General features: G+C 42.9%; 1 protein-coding gene and 1 long non-coding RNA gene across 2 annotated transcripts in view; one reads left to right on the top strand and one right to left on the bottom strand.

Annotated features, from left to right (window-relative positions):
* Positions 1-13,429, bottom strand: part of LOC120221238 — a 36,284-nt gene extending 22,855 nt beyond the window's left edge. The window contains exons 1-2 of the long non-coding RNA XR_005525763.1: positions 13,286-13,429; positions 12,541-12,732 (exon numbers count right to left, since the gene is read on the bottom strand). This is a non-coding gene — a long non-coding RNA (uncharacterized LOC120221238). The remainder of the gene's footprint in view (positions 1-12,540; positions 12,733-13,285) is intronic.
* Positions 13,430-13,647: 218 nt separating this feature from the next.
* Positions 13,648-15,971, top strand: LDOC1 (LDOC1 regulator of NFKB signaling). Its single transcript, XM_039218510.1, has 2 exons — positions 13,648-14,773; positions 14,883-15,971. The coding sequence occupies exon 1, from the start codon at positions 13,797-13,799 to the stop codon at positions 14,235-14,237; it is 441 nt and encodes a 146-aa protein (XP_039074441.1). The 5' UTR covers positions 13,648-13,796; the 3' UTR covers positions 14,238-14,773; positions 14,883-15,971.
* The last annotated feature ends 1,885 nt before the right edge of the window (positions 15,972-17,856 follow it).

Raw genomic sequence — 17,856 nt, 5'->3', positions numbered from 1 at the left:
AATCCTCTGTGCTCAGCCTATTCATTCCTACCACCCTAACCCCCCCACCCCAGCAACCACTGATCTTTTTATTCTCTCCACGGTCTTGCCTTTTTCAGAATGTCACACAGTTGGAATCATACAGTATACAGCCTTTCCAGATTGGCTTCTTTTAGTAGCAAGATGCATTAAAGTTCTAGTATGTCTTTTCATGATTTGATAGCTCATTTCTTCTTATTGCTGAATAATATTCCATTGCCTGGATGTACCACAGTTTATTTATCACTCACCTACTGAAGGGCATCTTTCTTGCTTCCAAGTTTTGGCAATTATGAATAAAACCGCTATAAACATTGATATGCAGACTTTTGTTTGCATATAAGTTTACAATTCATTTCAGTAAATACCAAACAATGCAATTGCTGGATAGTATGGTAACAATACATTTAGCTTATAAGAAACTGCCAGAGTATCTCCTAAGGGTTGTCTTTTTATTGTTGAATTTTAGGAATTATTTATATACTTATATGTTTCTGATACATACATCCTATTATATATTCTAAAATATATTTACCTTTTATATATATTAGTCCTTGGTGAGGGCACCAAGGTGCTCAGTTGGTTAAGTGTCCAACTTCAGCTCAGGTCATGATCTCACGGTGCGTGGGTTTGAGCCCCACGTCAGGCTCTGTGCTGACAGCTCAGAGCCTGGGGCCTGCTTTGGATTCTGTGTCTCCCTATCTGTTCTTCCCCCACTCATGTTCTGTCTCTCTCTCTCTCTCTCAAAAATAAATAAACATTAAACAAATTTAAAAAATATCCTTGGTGTGTATACATATGTTCAGTGGCTTGTCTATTAATTGTTTCCTGATAATTCAAAATTTATTTATATTGGCTTCCAATTAAAAGCAAGCTTTCTAAAATATACACTTTTTATTTAAGTATAATTGATATACAAAATTATGTTGGTTTCAGGTACACAACATAGTGACTCAACATGGACATACATTATGAACTAATCACCAAAAAAGGTCTAGTTACCATCTGTCACCATACAAAGTTATTATGACATTATTGGCTATATTCCCTATGTTGTGTTTTATATCCCTATGAATTATTTATTTTATAAATGTAAGTTGGTGCCTCTTAATTCCTTTCACCTACTCTATCTCCTTATCCTCCTTCCCTCTGGCAACCACCAGTTTTTTTCTCCACCTTTATGAGTCTATTTCTGCTTTGTTTGTTTTGTTTTTCAGACTTCACATATAGATGAAACCATAAGGTGTTTGTCCTTTTCTGTCTAACTTATCTCACTTAGCATAATACAATCTAGGTCCATCCATGTTTTTGCAAATGGCAAGATTTAATTATTTTTTTTTATGACTGAGTGGTAATATTCTACTGTGTGTATATGTATGTGTGTGTGTGTGTGTGTGTGATATCACTTCTTTATCCATTCGTCTATTCATGGAAATTTAGGTTGCTTTTATATATTGAGGATTGTACAAAATAATTCAATGAACATAGAGGTATATATATCTTTTCAAATTAGTGTTTTTGTTTTCTTTGGGTAAATATCCAGCAGTGTAATTGCTGGATTGTAAAGTATTTCTATTTTTCATTTTTTGAGGAGCCTCCGTATAATTTTCCACTGCTTTAGTTTACATTTCCACCAGAAGTACACAAAAATTCCCTTTCTCCATATCCTCACAAACACTTATGACTTATCTTTTTGATAGCAGACATTCTCACAGGTGTGATGTAATATCTCATCAGTTTTTCATTTGTTTTTGTTTTTTTTACTAATTCACGTCAATTTATATTTTCCTATCTCATTGTAGTTTTGATTTGCATTTTCCTCACGATGTTGAGTATCTTTTCATGTGTCTGTTGGTCATCTGTAAGACTTCTTTGAAAAAAATGTCTATGTAGGTCCTCTGCCCATTTTTTAATTGGGTTATTTTTTGGTGCTGAGTATGGGTTCTTTATATATTTTGTGTATTAACCAGATACATCATTTGCAAATATCTTCTCCCATTTAGTAGGTTGCCTTTTGTTTCATTGATGGTTTCTTTTGCTGTGCAAAAGCATTTCAGTTTGAGTAGCCTATTTGTTTATTTTTGTTGCCTTTGCCCAAGGACACAGATCCAAAAAAAATATTGTATGACCAATGTCCAAGAGTTTACTGTCCATGTTTTATTTTAGGAATTTTATGATTTCAGGACTAAGTTTAGGTCTTCAATCCATTTTGAGGGTTTTTTTTAATTCTTTTAATTTTTTTAGAGGGAGGGAGAGAGAGAAAGAGAGTAGGGCAGAGGGGGCAGAGGGACAGAGAGAGAGAATCTTCACCTGGTTCCATGCTCAGCACAGAGCCCAACATGGGGCTTGATCCCACAAACCTGGGATCATGACCTGAGCCAAAATCAAAAGTTGGATGCTCAACAGACAGAGCCATCCCTGTGTCCTGAGTTTATTTTTTATATGCTGTAAGAAAGTGGTCCAGTTTCATACTTTTGCATGTAGCTGCCCTGTTTTCCCAACACAATTTATTGAAAAGACTGTCTTTTCCCCCATTATATATTTTTGCCTCCTTTGTTGCAGATCAATTGAGCATATAAGCATGGGTTGATTTCTGAGCTATTTCTAATCTATGTGTCTGCTTTTGTAGCAGTACCATACTGTTTTGATTACTATATCTTTGTGGCATAGTTTGAAATCAGGAACTCTGATATATCCAGCTCTGTTCTTTTTCAAGACTGCTTTGGCTTTTTGGAGTCTTTTGTGGTTCCATAGAAATTTTAGGATTATGTGTCCAAGTTCTGTGAAAAACATCATTGGTATTTTCATAGGGATTGCATTGAATCTGTAGATTTGCCTTGGGTGGTATGGGCATGTTAACATTATTAATTCTTCCAATCCATGAACATGGTATATCTTTCCATTTATTTGTGTCAGTTTCAATTTCTTTCATTACTGTCTTATCAGTTTCAGAGTACAGCTCTTTCACCTCCTTGCTAAATTTATTCCTGGGGATTTTAATTTCTGATATAACAGTAAATGGGATAGTTTTTAAATTTCATTTTCTGATTGTTTGATATTTGTATATAAAAATGCAAAATATGTCTGGTTATTAATTTGGTATCCTGTAACTTTACTGAATTCATTGATTAGTTCTAATAGTTCTTTTTGTGGAGTCTTTAGTTTTATTTTAAAAAAAATTTTTTTTAATTTATTTTGAGGGGCGTGAGGGGCACAGAGAGAGAGAGAGAGAGAAACCCAAGTAGGTTCTGCACTGTCAGCACAGAGCCTGATGTGGGGCTCAAACTCAGGAACCATGGGATCATGACCTGAGCTAAAAGCAAGAGTCAGATGCATAACTGACTGAGCCACCCAGGTGCTCCCAGTTTTCTATATATCAACTGGGACAGTTTTAGTTCTTGCTCACCAATTTGGATGCCATTTATTTCTTATTCTTGTCTGACTGCTATCATTAGGATTTCCAGTACTTTGTTGAATAAAAATGGAGAGTGGGCATCCTTGTCTGGTTCTTGATTTTAGAAAAAAAGCCATCAGCTTGTCACCATTGAGTATGAAGTTAGCTGGGGTTTTGCCATATACAGCCTTTATCATGTTGAAGTATGTATACCCACTTTGTTGAGAATTTTTATCATGAATGGATCTTGAATACTGTCAAATGTTCTTTCTGCATCTATTTAGATGAACATATTATTTTTATCCCTCATTTTATTAATGTGGGTCATCACATTGATTGATTGTGGATACGGAACCATCCTTGCGTCCCTGGAATAAATCCCATTTGATTGTGATACATGATGATTTTAATGTATTATTGAATTCAGTTTGCTAATATTCTGCTGAGTGAATTTGGAAGCATTCCTTCGTCTTCAATTTTTGGAATAGTTTGAAAGGGATAGGTATTAACTCTTCTAGAAAAGTTTGGTAGAATTCACCTGTGAAGCTGTCTAGTCCTGGGCTTTTGTCTGTTGGGAGTTTTAGGATTACTGATTCAATTTTATTTTCTGGCTATTGGTCTGTTCAAGTTTTCTATTTCTTCCTGTTTCAGTTTTGGTAGTTTACATGTTTCTAGGAATTTATCCATTTCTTCTAGTTTGCCCAATTTTTTGGCATATAATTGTTCATAGTAGTTTCTTATAATCTTTTGTATCTCTGTGGTGTCATTTGTAATTTCTCCTCTTTCATTTCTGATTTTATTTACTTATTTATTTATTTTATTCTGGTCCCTCTCTCTTTTTCACTGGTGAGTCTGTCAAGAAGTCTATCAATTTTATTTATCTTTTCAAGGAATCAGCTCTTGGTTTCATTATTTGTTTTCCCATTTTAAAAGTCTCTATTTCATTTATTTCTGCTCTGATCTTTATTGTTTCCTTCCTTCTACTAACTTCAGGCTTCATTTGCTTTTATATAATTCCTGTAAGTATAAGATTAGATTGTTTGAGATTTTCTTTGTTTCTTGAGGTAGGCCTGTATCACTGTAAAACTCCCTCTTAGAACTGCTTTTGCTGTGTCCCATTGATCTTGGAATATGATGTTTCTATTTTAATTTGTCTCAAGGTATTTTATAATTTCCTCTTTAACTGCTTCATTGACCTGTTGGTTGTTTAGTAGTATATTGTTTAGTCCCACATTTGTGTTTTTTTCCAGCTTCTTTTTCCTTGTAATTGATTTCAAGTTTCATATTGTTGTGGTCAGAAAAGATGCCACGTTTTTCATTGTTTTCTGGTTCTTTTTGTAGTTCTTCTCTGTGTCTTTCATCTTCTTTCACTCTCTTTTGATTTGATGATTTTCCTTGGTGTTATGTTTGGACATATTTCTCTTTATTTTTGAGTATCTATTATAGGTTTTTGGTTTGTGGTGGTACTTTGATGTTCATATACAACACCTGATGTACACAGCAGTCCCTTGTAAGGTGACAGTCTCCTAAGTTCTAACACATTATTCATTTTCTTAGTAGCGTCTTTTGATGAACAAATCATCTTTATGAATCCAATTTATAAGTTTTTCTTTTATGGATAGAAGCTTACTTTAAGTCTGTATATCTCAAGTTAATGGTTATATATGAAACGAAGTAATATTTGAGCCTCATCTTTCTATCCACATGGCTATATCGTTGTTCTAGAAGTGAAAAATCTATAATCTATAATATCAATTTGCATTCCTAATTGTGATATCTTTATTTCTGAAAACCATTCTCCACTAAAGGTAATGAGGGTTCTTTAGAGAAATGGCTGATTCCAGAGTTGGGGCAGGAAAAGTGTAAGATGAGCCAAGAATATCTTACTGTCCCAGAAAGAAAGTGTTTAAAAAACAAGGTAAACATATTAAAAGGACATAGGAGCAAGCTTAAAAAGATTCCCACCTCAGATCTGGGAAATTTTAATATCAGCATGAATAAAGATAGTAATGGATTATAATCTATTGTATAAAATAAGAATTGAAGGGTCAATGCTGATAAACATAAACATACAAATAAAAGACAGAAAACTCTCTTTTAGAGTGGAATGTAAACTAATACTAAATACCTCTTATTAAGTACGAAATAATTAACTTTGGAGTGGGAAAATCCAGTAGAAGCTCCCATAACCCACTGATAAAATACTACCACCAGTGACAGAGCACGAGAACAACATGTGCTTTCTGATACGATGCACTGAGAAAAACCCAGTGACATGTCTGTGGTATTCTTGCCAAAAATGCATAATATAAACCTACTAATGGAAAGATATCAGCTATTGAGGGGCACTTTGTAAAGTCACTAAAAAGCCTACACTCTTAAAAACTTTCAAGGTCATGTCAGAGAAGGACAGAAGAACTCTTCCAGAGTGAAGAAGACTGAAGAGACATGATAGCTAAATGTAATACATGACCCAGGATTGGATGGTAGACCTAAAAATTACCTTTTGGTGACAAATGTAAAAAATCTTAATGGGGTCAATGGACTCAAAAGTAGCATTATGTTGGGGTGGCTGGGTGACTCAGTAGGTTAAGCATCTGGCTCTTGATCTCGGCTCAGGTCATAATCTCTCATGGCTGTGGGATCGATCCCTGTGTTGCACTCTGTGCTGACAGGCCAGAGACTACTTGGAATTCTCTCTCCCTCTCTCTGTCCCTCCCCCATTTGTGTGCTCATGCTCTGTCTCTCTCTCAAAATAAATAAATAAACATTAAAATTGAAAAAATGTAAAAATAGCATTTTATAATTATTAATCTCCTTGATTTTGATAGACTGTGGTTTTGTAGGACAGTGGTTTAGGAAAAAAGATCACACACACAAACACAAAAAATACTATGAGAGAAAGATAAGCCAAATACAATAAAATGTTACGAATTGGTTCACTCGGGGGAAGCCTATGTAGGAGTTAATAAAAATCTTCCGTCTTTTCTACATTTGAAATTATTTCAAAACAAGTTTTAAAAGAAAGGAGATTAAGGATTAGTGTGTGAAAAGCAATTTACCCTTTAAAACTTACTTTCATATTTATTTTCTCATTTGAGACTCACATCAACTTTGTGAGAGGACATTTTTATTGACTTTTACAAACCAGGAAATTGGGTTTCAGAGACGCTCAATGGCTTGTCTGTGATAGAACATATCAGATGTGGGGCCTGGACCAAGTATTGACACCCCCAGGCTACTTTGTTTTTATAATTCCATGCTGCCTTTAAAGATAATGCCTTAGGTTTGCCTTAATGCAAGTTACTCCTTTCCTCTAGAACTTCAGTTCCTCATTTATAATTGGTTTTCATTAGCAGGCCACTCGGTAGGTCCTTCTCTCATTTAACAGCAAAATAACCCTTAGACTGAGCAATTGGCACTGTCCTCTCCCACTCTGAACTTCTGTGATCCCATCCCCATCTTGCACAAACACTGGGGTAATTGCAGGAACCAGTATGAGATTTGAGACAGGTACTGGGATTACTATATATATATATATATATAAAATGCCCCTGGGGCTGCTGGCCTCTCCCAGGGGGTCCACCATGGGGGCTCAGGGTTGTAGGAAGGTTTCTAGAAGTACAGTCTCCTCTTTCCTCTGACAGAGCATTATATATCCACAAACCAGATGTAGCATGAATTTTCCTGAGACTGAGAGAGAAAATGGAAAATGCTATAGAGCGGCCTTCAGGATGTTATGATAGACACTTCTTTCCCCCAAAAAAGCGTGTCTCCTCATGATAAGAGCAGCGTGTTTGGACCTGACAGAAAGCAAGACCCCCCCCCCTGAAATCTTATTTTATTCTTCCAACTACTTTTTATTCAAGATTAACCTTTTTAATTTAATTTTTATAGCTAAATGTATAGATACTAGAATTAACTAAGAGAGGTGAACAAACTACACACTAAATTTATAACACAGGCAATACAGTCACCGGAAGACTAATAAGTCACAATTCTCCAGTGAAAAATAATACACAATCTGTGTACAGCACTTTGTACTTTGCCAAATACATTTATATTTTATCATTTGATCTTCACCGCAGTCTTATGATTTAGACCCTATTATTACACACATTTATTGACAAGGAGACCCAGCTCTGAAGAATTCAGTGACTCCCTCAAGCCACATAGTAAACAGGACTGTGACAATTTGAACCCAAATTTTAGAAGTTCTTTTCTTTCCCCGATGCAGCCTGGAAATGTTGGCCTTTACGTAGCACGCATATCCCTGAGAGAAAACATAGCCAGTTTTGGTTTTCTTTTTATCCTGCTGTGACCCTGCCAGTTGTCATCACAAGTAGCCTCGCTGGTGGCAGAGGGCAGCAAGAGACACATGCCCACTGGGATAGAGCCACGCACACAACGACACAGACGTGCACATGCGGTCTCCTTGGAGTTTCCCACTAGAGAGGAGTACTTTGGACTTCCCTCAATTGTGCACACAGCATTTTAATCTATGGAGAGGACTACCAATGCGGAGAGGTCAATGCCATTGAAACAATGTGCATTACTTCTATTTCCCAAGAAGAAAGGGCACACGATGCCATGCAAGGCCCCACAGGGATGCACCAGGCTTTAGTCGGCAGGCAGAACAGAGTAAGGGGGAAGATGCAGGACAGAGCCCTCGCTGGAGTTCACACGAGCAAGGCTGGCTCAAGCAAGGTAAAGAGTTGAGGATTCGCGAGTTTAAATAATCCCAGCAGGCTTTGGGGCATAGGGACTGTCGCTATTTGTCCAGGGCCTGGCTCTGGGTTGATTCAGGACAGGGGCAATATTGGCTTGGGGACTGAGATAAAGGAGGTGGTTTCAGGGTAAGGGCTCTGGATCTCAGGGAAGATGTAAACAACTCCTGCTGCGAGTCTGGCCCTGTAATTAACTGATACAAAGAAGACCTTATACAGAATCTAATAAACAGAGAACAGGGCTGTAGATTCTTTGTATCATGTCAGTTCTTCTGGATGGGGTTCATGCTTCTATCTGCAGCTTATCCCGGCCTCTCCACGTTTCAGTCTCTACTGCCAGGCAACAAACCATCTCAAACCTCTATGGTTTGAAGCCACTGCCGTTTTATTTGTTCATGATTCCGTCGATTCAGAATTCATGTCGCTTTGGAATTCATGACAGTCTTTGGGCTCTGTGCAGTCAGCTGGAATCATTCACTCAGCTGCACTCAGCTTGAAAAAGCCAAGGGGGAGCTTCACTCTCATAGGTGTCTGTAGCACAGCACAGTGTTCTCAGGGTAATTAGACTTCCTTTTGTAAATTTTAAGTGTTTTTATTTGTTTCTGAGAGAGAGCACGAGGGACGGAGGGGCAGAGAGAGAGGTGGACAGAGGATCTGAAGCGGGCTCTGCACTGACAGCAGCGAGCCCGATGCGGGACTCAGACTCAGGAACCGTGAGATCATGACCTGAGCCGAAGTAAGCCGCTCAATCGACTGAGCCCCCCGGGTGTCCCAGGGTAGCTGGATTTCTTGTATGGCCGCTGGCTTCTTGTAGGGAGCATTCTGGGGGGCAAAGGCAGAACTTTCAGGTCTTTAAGATCTTGCCGCATAAGTTATAAGTTACTTCCAGCACATTTTTTTTTTTTGTCAAATCAACTCAAAGTCTGCCCAGATTAAAGGGGAAAAAATTGTTTCTACTTCTTAATAGGCTAAGTGGCAAAGGATCTGCTTATCTTCAATTCACCTCACCTAGTCTGCCTCATGAAAAATTTCATCTTAAGTAACCAGCCAATTTAAAAGAGAGGCCTATTCTACATTGAAAATAAAACAAGTAAACACAAGTTGACAGGACACACTCCAATATCTGTAACAAAACGTATCATGATGCCAGAAACTTTCCAAAATGCATCAAAATGCCAGAAACAAAGCAAATGTATAAGTTCTTGCATGTTCAAGGCGGCCCATTATATTAAAAGAATTAGGAATGAGTAAAAATGAGAACACAACTCCAGTGCAATATAGTAGAGGAAATAAACTGGAGGTTAGAGCAAAATAGAAACATATACATGGATAATGAAAACTACTTAGTAATAAAACATTAATTCATAGAAATCATTCAGTTATAGAAAATTGATCTTCCAGGGCGCCTGAGTGGCTCGGTCAGTTAAGTGTCCGACTTCGGCTCAGGTCACGATCTCATGGTTTGTGAGTTCGAGCCCCATGTTGGGCTCTGTGCTGATGGCTCAGAGCCTGGAACCTGCTTCAGATTCTGTGTCTCCCTCCCCCTCTCATGCTGTCTCTGTCTCTCGAAAATAAATGAACATTAAGAATTTTTTTTTAATAATAAAAAAAAGAAACCTTATTTTCCACTTCCTTATCTTTCGTGAGTGTATTTGGCGCTTTCTGAGAAAATGAGCAGAGCTGGGTGTCTTTAGTTCTGAAGGAGGAGTGTGCTTGAGAAATTCAGGTGGAGTATTATGCAACTGTGAAGAAGACAGCTCTGTGTAACCTATCTGTGTCTACTGACATGTACAGTTTGACATATGTTTATTAGCAGAACTATGTTTATTTGGAGTCTGTAAACCCCATGGATATATCTGGAAGGAGACACACTGAATTTTGAATTTTCAAGTGAGATTTTATAAGGAACAGGCGAGGTACTAGGAACGTTTCCTTTTAATTATAACACACCAGTAGTATTTAAATTTTTTAACCAAAAGAATACATTAATTTAGCACTTAAATAAACATGTGAAAATGTCTTAGGGCACTTTGATAAGCCGGAGAGGGTGAAGCTGTACCTTCTCATGCCTCTCCCTAGGCTAGAGGTCCCCACAGGCCTCTTGATGGGGTGCTGTAAAAAGTAGCCCAGAATGTACCCGGTCAGGAAGGAGCAAGGGCAGAGTTCTACGGACAGAAGCCTGGATCTTAGTGGCATCCATTTGGCCCTCTTACAAATATCCCTTCCAAAGCTGCTTTGTGCATCTGGCTGCATGTTCCAGTGCCAGGCTGGTATGCCCTATCTGCGCATACCCCTCTGGAGGCAGAAGAACCAAGGGACACTTTCAAGTTTGTTTCAAGGGAATTTTACACTTCCGGCTGTAAGGGTACGAGTTTATACCAGGGCAGGGTTTAAAGCTTGGGATGTGGTGGAAGTGATGGGCACCAGAGATCACTCTCTTGGCCTTGGGCCAATGCTCCTGCTAAATAGTGGGGTCTGACCCACCCTCAGGACATTCTGAGCCAGAGCTGTCCTGATAAAGTTTCTGAGCCTGAGAAAAGATACACAATGTATTTTGTCTCTGCCCCCGGCACTTTCTCACTGGAGAAGGGAAACATTCAAGGGCCACTCGGGCAAAGAAAGGAAGTGAGGAAGGAGATGTGCGGCCCTAAGCAAGGTGAATAGAGTAGGAAGGGCTAGAAGGTCTTAGTGGGAGAGCATCATGGGTACCCGGGAGCTGGTTACCATGAACATGATGAGTCTATATGATGATTTTGGGCTATGGGATACCAGTCACCTCTTCCCAGCTGCTTTCTCCTTGGGCCACTGATGAACTGGCCGTCTCTCCTCCTTCCCTCCAAATTGGGGAGCACATCCCAAACTCGTTGCTCAGCTCTGTGGTCAGTTCTGGTCAGGGCATTTTTGTTTTCTAGGAATTCTACCCCCCTCAGAGGTGATACTAGTGGTTTCTTCTTCTGTTTTCCTTCCAGACTTCCTCTGTCATAGGGTTATACGCAAGAGGACTAGTGCAGCACAGGCCTAATTATCTCTAGGTCTCCACCAGACCTGCCTCATTCACCGAAGCCCAGTGCATAACAATTGTCCAGTGAGAGGGCGTGTGCATGAGAGTTACAGAAGCCTAGGCTGTGGTACTGTGTCCCCAAGGTATTGCTCTGCCAGGTCACAGGCTCCCAGAGTGCCCACCCTCGAGCACAACCCTTGTTCAACGGTCAGCGAGGCAGCTCCTGTCAATCACCAGATATGGGGTGGGCCCCAGAATGTTTGCTAGTGGGAGTAGAACCCCGGGCGTCTCTCCTTGTATTAGGGTCTGGACAAGGAAAGTGGAGCTGGACACTCACTACCGCCCAGCAGGTCCACCGTCCACCCTGAGCTGGGAATGGACAGAATGGTCAGAAATGTACCCCTCAGATTTCCTGCCCCTTCATTCCCTCCACTGAACACCTATGGGGTGCCCAGTAAACACTGTGAGATGCTGAACTCAAGGATGACTGACAGAGGGTCTCTGAGTGCCCCCCCGGGGCTTCTCATCTAGTGTGGGGGGGTGCGTACCACAGGAGAGTCCAAGGCCCACACTCCCTCCTGCACACTCTCTTCCTTGCCTACCCTCCAGGTAGTATCATCTGCCCCCTCTTCTGTTTTTCTCCTCTCAGCCTCTCACTTCCACGGATGCTCATTCAATTCTATTGTAAAAATCCAAAGCAGGATGTTTAAAAAAATAGTTTGCCATTTTTATTACACCAGTCATCATTTCCCTGCCTCATGAACAGAGATAGATCTTTCTGGACAATTAGAATAGTATTTTGAACCCTGAGTGCAGCTACCACTTCTAATTTTTAGCTCAACATCTGTAGTCTGAGATTCTTTCATCCACCAAATTATTTCCGGATCTCCTACTCCGGGCCACATTTCTAGGCATTGGGGACAAAGCCGCTAACAAAGCAAAGGGTTTGTTCACAGAGACTTACATTCTAAAGTGGAGGCGGGCTGATGAACAAAGTGCTATAAGATATAATGGCCGCTAGTATGATAAATGTCTTGTAGAGAAATGATGCAGGGTAAGAGGTTAGACATTACTGGCTGAGAGTGACTGCTTTTGTGGAGAAGTCCTCTGTCTTGCGAAATACAGGCCACCGCCCTAAGGCCCTACGTGCTCCCTCCCTGGCCATATCCATGGGGGATCCATTCCAAGACTCCTCCTTCCCGAGTAGATGCCTGAAACTGAGGACAATATTGAACCCTATACAGACTAGGTTTTTTCCTATACAAACATACCTATGATAAAGTTTAATTTATTAATTAGGCAGAGTAAGACATTAACAACTAATAAAATAGAATGTTTGTATCACTTTACTATAATACAAGTTTCAGAATGTCTCTTAAAATATCTTGTACTGTACTTACCCTTCTTGTGATGCTGTGAGATGTGAGAAGTGAGGTGAATGACAGGCACTGTGATGCAGCATCTGGCTACCGTTGACCTGACACTAGGTGGAAAGGAAGGTCATCTGCCTCCAGGCCGAACCACCATTGACACAGGCGACCGAAACCACCACAGGAAGGCAAAGCCATGGATGCGGGGCACTCCTGCGCCCACTGTAAGAACAGAAGAGTGAGAGCTAAGCAATTGGGTGCAGCAGTCTGGGTGAGAAAGGAAGTGGCAGCAGTGACAAGAAGTGATGGAACTGGGGATATATTTTAAAAGCAGAGCCAACATAGTGTCGGCTCTAAGGTCCTGGACCCAACTTACTTGCCAACAGCTATTCGAATAATCGAACTCAAAGCAGAAAACAGAAACCATTTAAAAACACAAGTCCTCGTTGTGAAGCAACGAGTAGCGTATGAACGATGGCCAAGGGAGACTAAAATTAGACATGAGATAGTCCAACATAGGCAAGAACCTGCAGATGGTTGTTGAATGTTGATTTTGCAGAACTTTTGATACTTCACTGTTTAGAAAAATAATTTTTTTCTAGGTATACATCATTTCCCAACTGAAGGAAAATCCCCGTTTGTTTGGTTTCGAAAGAGGAGCCCGTAGGGTCTTTCCTAAATCCGAACGGACTACTAGTTCTCTGGGTGACTGAGATTTAAACAAGCAAGGAAATGTGCTAACAACAAGCGCAAATGGGATCTAGCAGCCACACACCCGCCAAGGAACACCGAATTGTGTGCGTCGGCTGAGTTGCACGGTGATGAATCCTCTAAACTTGAGCAGCTTGGCCCTCTCTGAGAACCGGGTTGTAGCACTCACTCATTCCTGGCTAACGCCGGGCCCATACCCGGGGCTCCACCGCGGTCCCCTGCCTTCACACGCGCGGGCTTGGAAAGCGGCTGGGCCCGCGACCCCGCGACCCCGCGACCCCGCCCGCCCCTTCCCAGGCCAAGTCACAGCCGCTCGGCCCGCCCCGCCCTGGCCACGCCCCCACCCGGAGTCGCCGGCTTTCCCTAGCCACGCCCCCCGGCCCGGGCCGCGCCGGCGCGCCGGCCGCCCCAGTGGCTCTGCGGGCGGAGCTTGCGCAGCCGCCGGACTCCTGCGCGCACCGCCCTCCGCCCCTGGCCACCGCGCGCCTCGGCGGACACGCACTTCCTGCGAGGCCTCCGTGCGCACCTTAGCCGAACCGAGCCGAGCCCGGCCCTGCGCTTCCAAATCGTTCGCCATGGTGGACGAGCTGGTGCTACTGCTGCACGCGCTCCTGATGCGGCACCGCGCCCTGAGCATCGAGAACAGCCAGCTCATGGAGCAGCTGCGGCTGCTGGTGTGCGAGAGGGCCACCCTGCTGCGCCAGGTACGTCCGCCGAGCTGCCCGGTGCCCTTCCCCGAAACGTTTAGCGGCGAGAGCTCCCGGCTCCCCGAGTTTATCGTGCAGACGGCGTCTTACATGCTCGTCAACGAGAACCGATTCTGCAACGACGCCATGAAGGTGGCATTCCTAATCAGCCTGCTCACCGGGGAAGCCGAGGAGTGGGTGGTGCCCTACATTGAGATGGATAGCCCCATCCTAGGTGATTACCGGGCCTTCCTCGATGAGATGAAACAGTGTTTTGGCTGGGATGACGACGAAGAAGACGACGACGACGACGACGAAGATGATTACTAGGCCGGGAGACCCTCGGGCCCCGGGGGGAGGGCCCTGCACGCCGCCATCCTCTCCCCCCCTCCCCCGCCCGGCCCGGAGCCGCCAAGCTCCGTTTCACCCTCAGCAACCCTTCCCTGCCCTTGCCCTCCGACTCCGACTCTCCTCCTGCCCCCCCCCCCCCCGTAGTGCTTGCCTTTGTTCTAGGAATTGTACTCCAGGTACCTGCTGCTGGGGCCTCGCTCTGAAGCCTGCCGCCACCCACCCTGGCCCAGAGCCCCAGGACCCTGCCCTGTTACTTTGGACTGTGTCCTGAGCCCCGGCTATAGGGCAGGCCCCTGTTACAAACTGGTGAGACTACACACAGCCCAGCCCTGCTGACTGCAAGGCCTCCTCCATCTGCCCAGAGACCTACACCGCCACTTCCCCTCCATCCACCACATTCCAGCGACAGACCGCAGCCTTGAAAATAAGGATCAATCTAGAAGATGCCTCAGTTGGTCCTCGGACATTGATTTGGACAGCTCACCAACCCCGGAAGGGGCCAGTCTTTCAACCTGGTTAGTTCTCCACCTGCTCCCAGAGGCCTCCCCTGCCCCACCAGGTTGCTGCAGGGGCCTAATGTGCCCCGCAGCTGATTGTTGGCATTTCTTTTCTCCTATGCGCCAGTTCTGCACAGCTGTCCTTTTTCCTTCAAAACTCCAGCCGTCCCACAGATGTGTGCGTTTGGACAAAAATACTGAAAACAAAACAAACCAACAAAAACAGGCACTCAGCCCAGCTTCTCAATACCACCTGGAAAAAAAGCATTTACGTTCTTTTCAATAAACATCAAGCACTACGAAAAAAAAGAAAGGAGTGTCTTTTAATGGTTAAGTGCTATGGTTGGCCTCTACCAGTCTCACCCTAACTCCCATTATTCCCACTGAGATCAGGAGACCTCATTGAATCCCAGTGTTCACCCCTGTTGTCTTTAGGCTACAGAGGGCAGTGGCCCTGGCAAGGGGAGTGAGTGTCCTCTGGGGCCTCCAGGGTGGCGTGGGTAAAGGGTGGTTCGGCAGGTGTCACACTGTCCCAAAGTGGAACACTTAACGAGGGTGAAAGGGGGCACTATTAATAATTAGAGTGGGGCAGCAGGCGTACATCCGGACACCTAACGTGTTACTATCTTCCAGAGCCTTTGGGTTCCTTCCTCAACACTGCCAGGGAAATTCTGCCCCTTGGGCCTTATTGGCTGTGGGGTGCTATTGGGTTCAGACTATAATTAACAAGGTAGCACATTGTTTTCATGCCCCCTTTCAGGTGCTTGACCTAACATTAAATCCTAAATCCTGGGTGAGTGTACACATAGTAAATGGAGCATGATCTTAGCATTTCATCACCCCGGGTGAACAGTTTTCGAATCCCCACCCATATATGTGTCCCACATTGCCACCTATAGAAATTGGCAAGATGCCTGGCTATCTCCTGAACTAGACCTTGTACTGCTCCCTGGGGTATGCTGGGATCTCTTTGCGGACCTGGAGGGCTCAGAGGCATTGAGGGAGCCGAGTGGGTGCTCATTAAACTGAAATGTTAAATCAGAGGAGTTTGGTTGTGGGTTTTGGGGGGTTACCTTGGTCACCCAGGAACATTTAAGAGAATGTGACGGGTTCAGAGTTCTCATTTACATCTGCCCAAATGTGCTCATTGTACGGTGGCTGGAGGCAGCCGTACCTTAAGATCTCCTATTTAGGTAATAAACTTCCCTATGGCATAAGACCTTTTGAGGCTGGTTATTCTTTTATTTGTACTGGCAAACCTCACAGTGTTAAATGAGACACTGGTTGTCATACTGGTCACCACACAGGTATGGATCTATTGAGATCGCACCCATGAGGTACTTAAACCTGCCCCCGCCACATGGTGAGCGCTCAGTACACCCAGTCTGTGACTCCCAGACCGGGGATTGGAAGTCGAACAGGCTCAGGGAGAGTAGAAATGAGAGAATAGTGAGACCCCATTTACTCTTGAGGCCTAAGAGGTGGACAGTTTACTTGGTAAATAAGTAAAGCTGAGGGCAGGAGTGATTTCTCTGGCCCAGGAATGTTGTTTCTGGAGGGTAGGGATGCAGGGCTATGGCTTAGCAAAGGAGGTTGAGGCCCATACGGGGGGTAGATGTGGGAAAGTGGTGGGCAAGAGATGAAAGCTAGGGAAGGGACCCAGGAAGACCGCAAATCACTCGTTCGTAATTATCAGTGGTCCAGGTATATTGAGAGGAGTCAGTGATACGGTGGTGAACGAAGGTGCTTGTTGCCCTGTCAGGATTCTAGGTTATTGTTTTTATGGTGCCTTGGGCCAGAACTGGGATGGTATCTAGCTACAGATAAGGTCTAGCAGGAGAACCTGGACAGTGATTAGATCTGGGAGCAAACTTTTTTGGTGTGGAAGTTGGAAGACACGAGTAGATGAGATCTGTTCCCCACCAGCAAATCGAGTGAGGATATGCTCTGTGGGGAAGGGAGAGATCTCTGAGTAGCATCCACCAAAGCTAGGCCAAGGAGTTTCTGAGATCTGAAATGCACATGTCCTCGCACGCGTGAGCTCACGTGAGCTTGCTCTGAGTGTGTGGATGTGTATGGGGGAGGGGGCGATATCCTTCCTGTATGATGGAGAGCAGTCTGTGCTGTGAGCTGTAGAGAAATGTGAGAATCTGCCTACCTTGAGCAGTACAGTTTTTTTGTAAGGACTCAACCACCCAAGGTGAAGTTCATGTTACTGGCATAAAGCAGAGCAGAAGAGGATGGATAAATAAATAAGCAGGTCTAAAGATAAAAGCACCACTTGGATGTAAACTGTTAAATGTAGGTGGAAATGCTGAAATAGCAGATATGAACTTCAGACCCCTGAATTTTCATTTTGGTCGTGCTGGCTTTAACACGGTCGCTGACGTTATGCAATCAAGGAAATGATATTAATCATATTAAAGGTCATAATCATTCAATCATGATAAATCTACCGTTGTATTTTAGATTTCTTTAATCATTTGAATCGGTAAACACTGCCATCTCATTCTGCGTTGCTGTGTTTTGCAAGATGGTATATAAAGCTAGAGATACCATTATGCACACTGTATTTGGTCATTTTCTGCTATTGCAACACAGTAAAAACATTAGCAATTTGGAAGTAGGGGGAAGAGAGGGAGACATCTTGAAATTGGTGGAACACTTGTTTGTTAACAAATGAGTTCTAAAAAAAATTTCTAGGTTCTTAAAGAAATTAAAGCTAATAAAGGGGCCTCAATTCAAGGTCCTGGAAATGTTTTCCTTGATGGGTGATTAGGGTGAGGTAATTGTATAAAGCGTATATATTATTTGCTTTGAGATACGAATTTTGTTACAGTTGTGTTTACTGTGTCTGGTAGTTTGCATTACTGAGTCGTTCAAGTATATTCCTTACAGTCTTATGACCATTTAATTCTAAAGGTAGATACAGTGAATTGGTTGGTGGCCTTCGATAGTGCTGGTAACCACCTACTTCCCTTAATGAAGATCTCATTATCCCCTTTTCATTTTTCTTCCTCCTGTCTGAAATGCCTCTTAAGATTTTTTTTTAATCTTCAGATGTTCTGGTGTACAGAGACTTAAAAACAAAAAACAAAAAA

The sequence above is a fragment of the Hyaena hyaena genome, unplaced genomic scaffold (genome assembly GCF_003009895.1).
Source record: "Hyaena hyaena isolate Hyena2069 unplaced genomic scaffold, ASM300989v1 scaffold_765, whole genome shotgun sequence".
Lineage (NCBI taxonomy): Eukaryota > Metazoa > Chordata > Mammalia > Carnivora > Hyaenidae > Hyaena > Hyaena hyaena.
The sequence above is the reverse complement of the archived record's forward strand: the minus strand, read 5'-3'. Positions and strand labels throughout refer to the sequence as shown.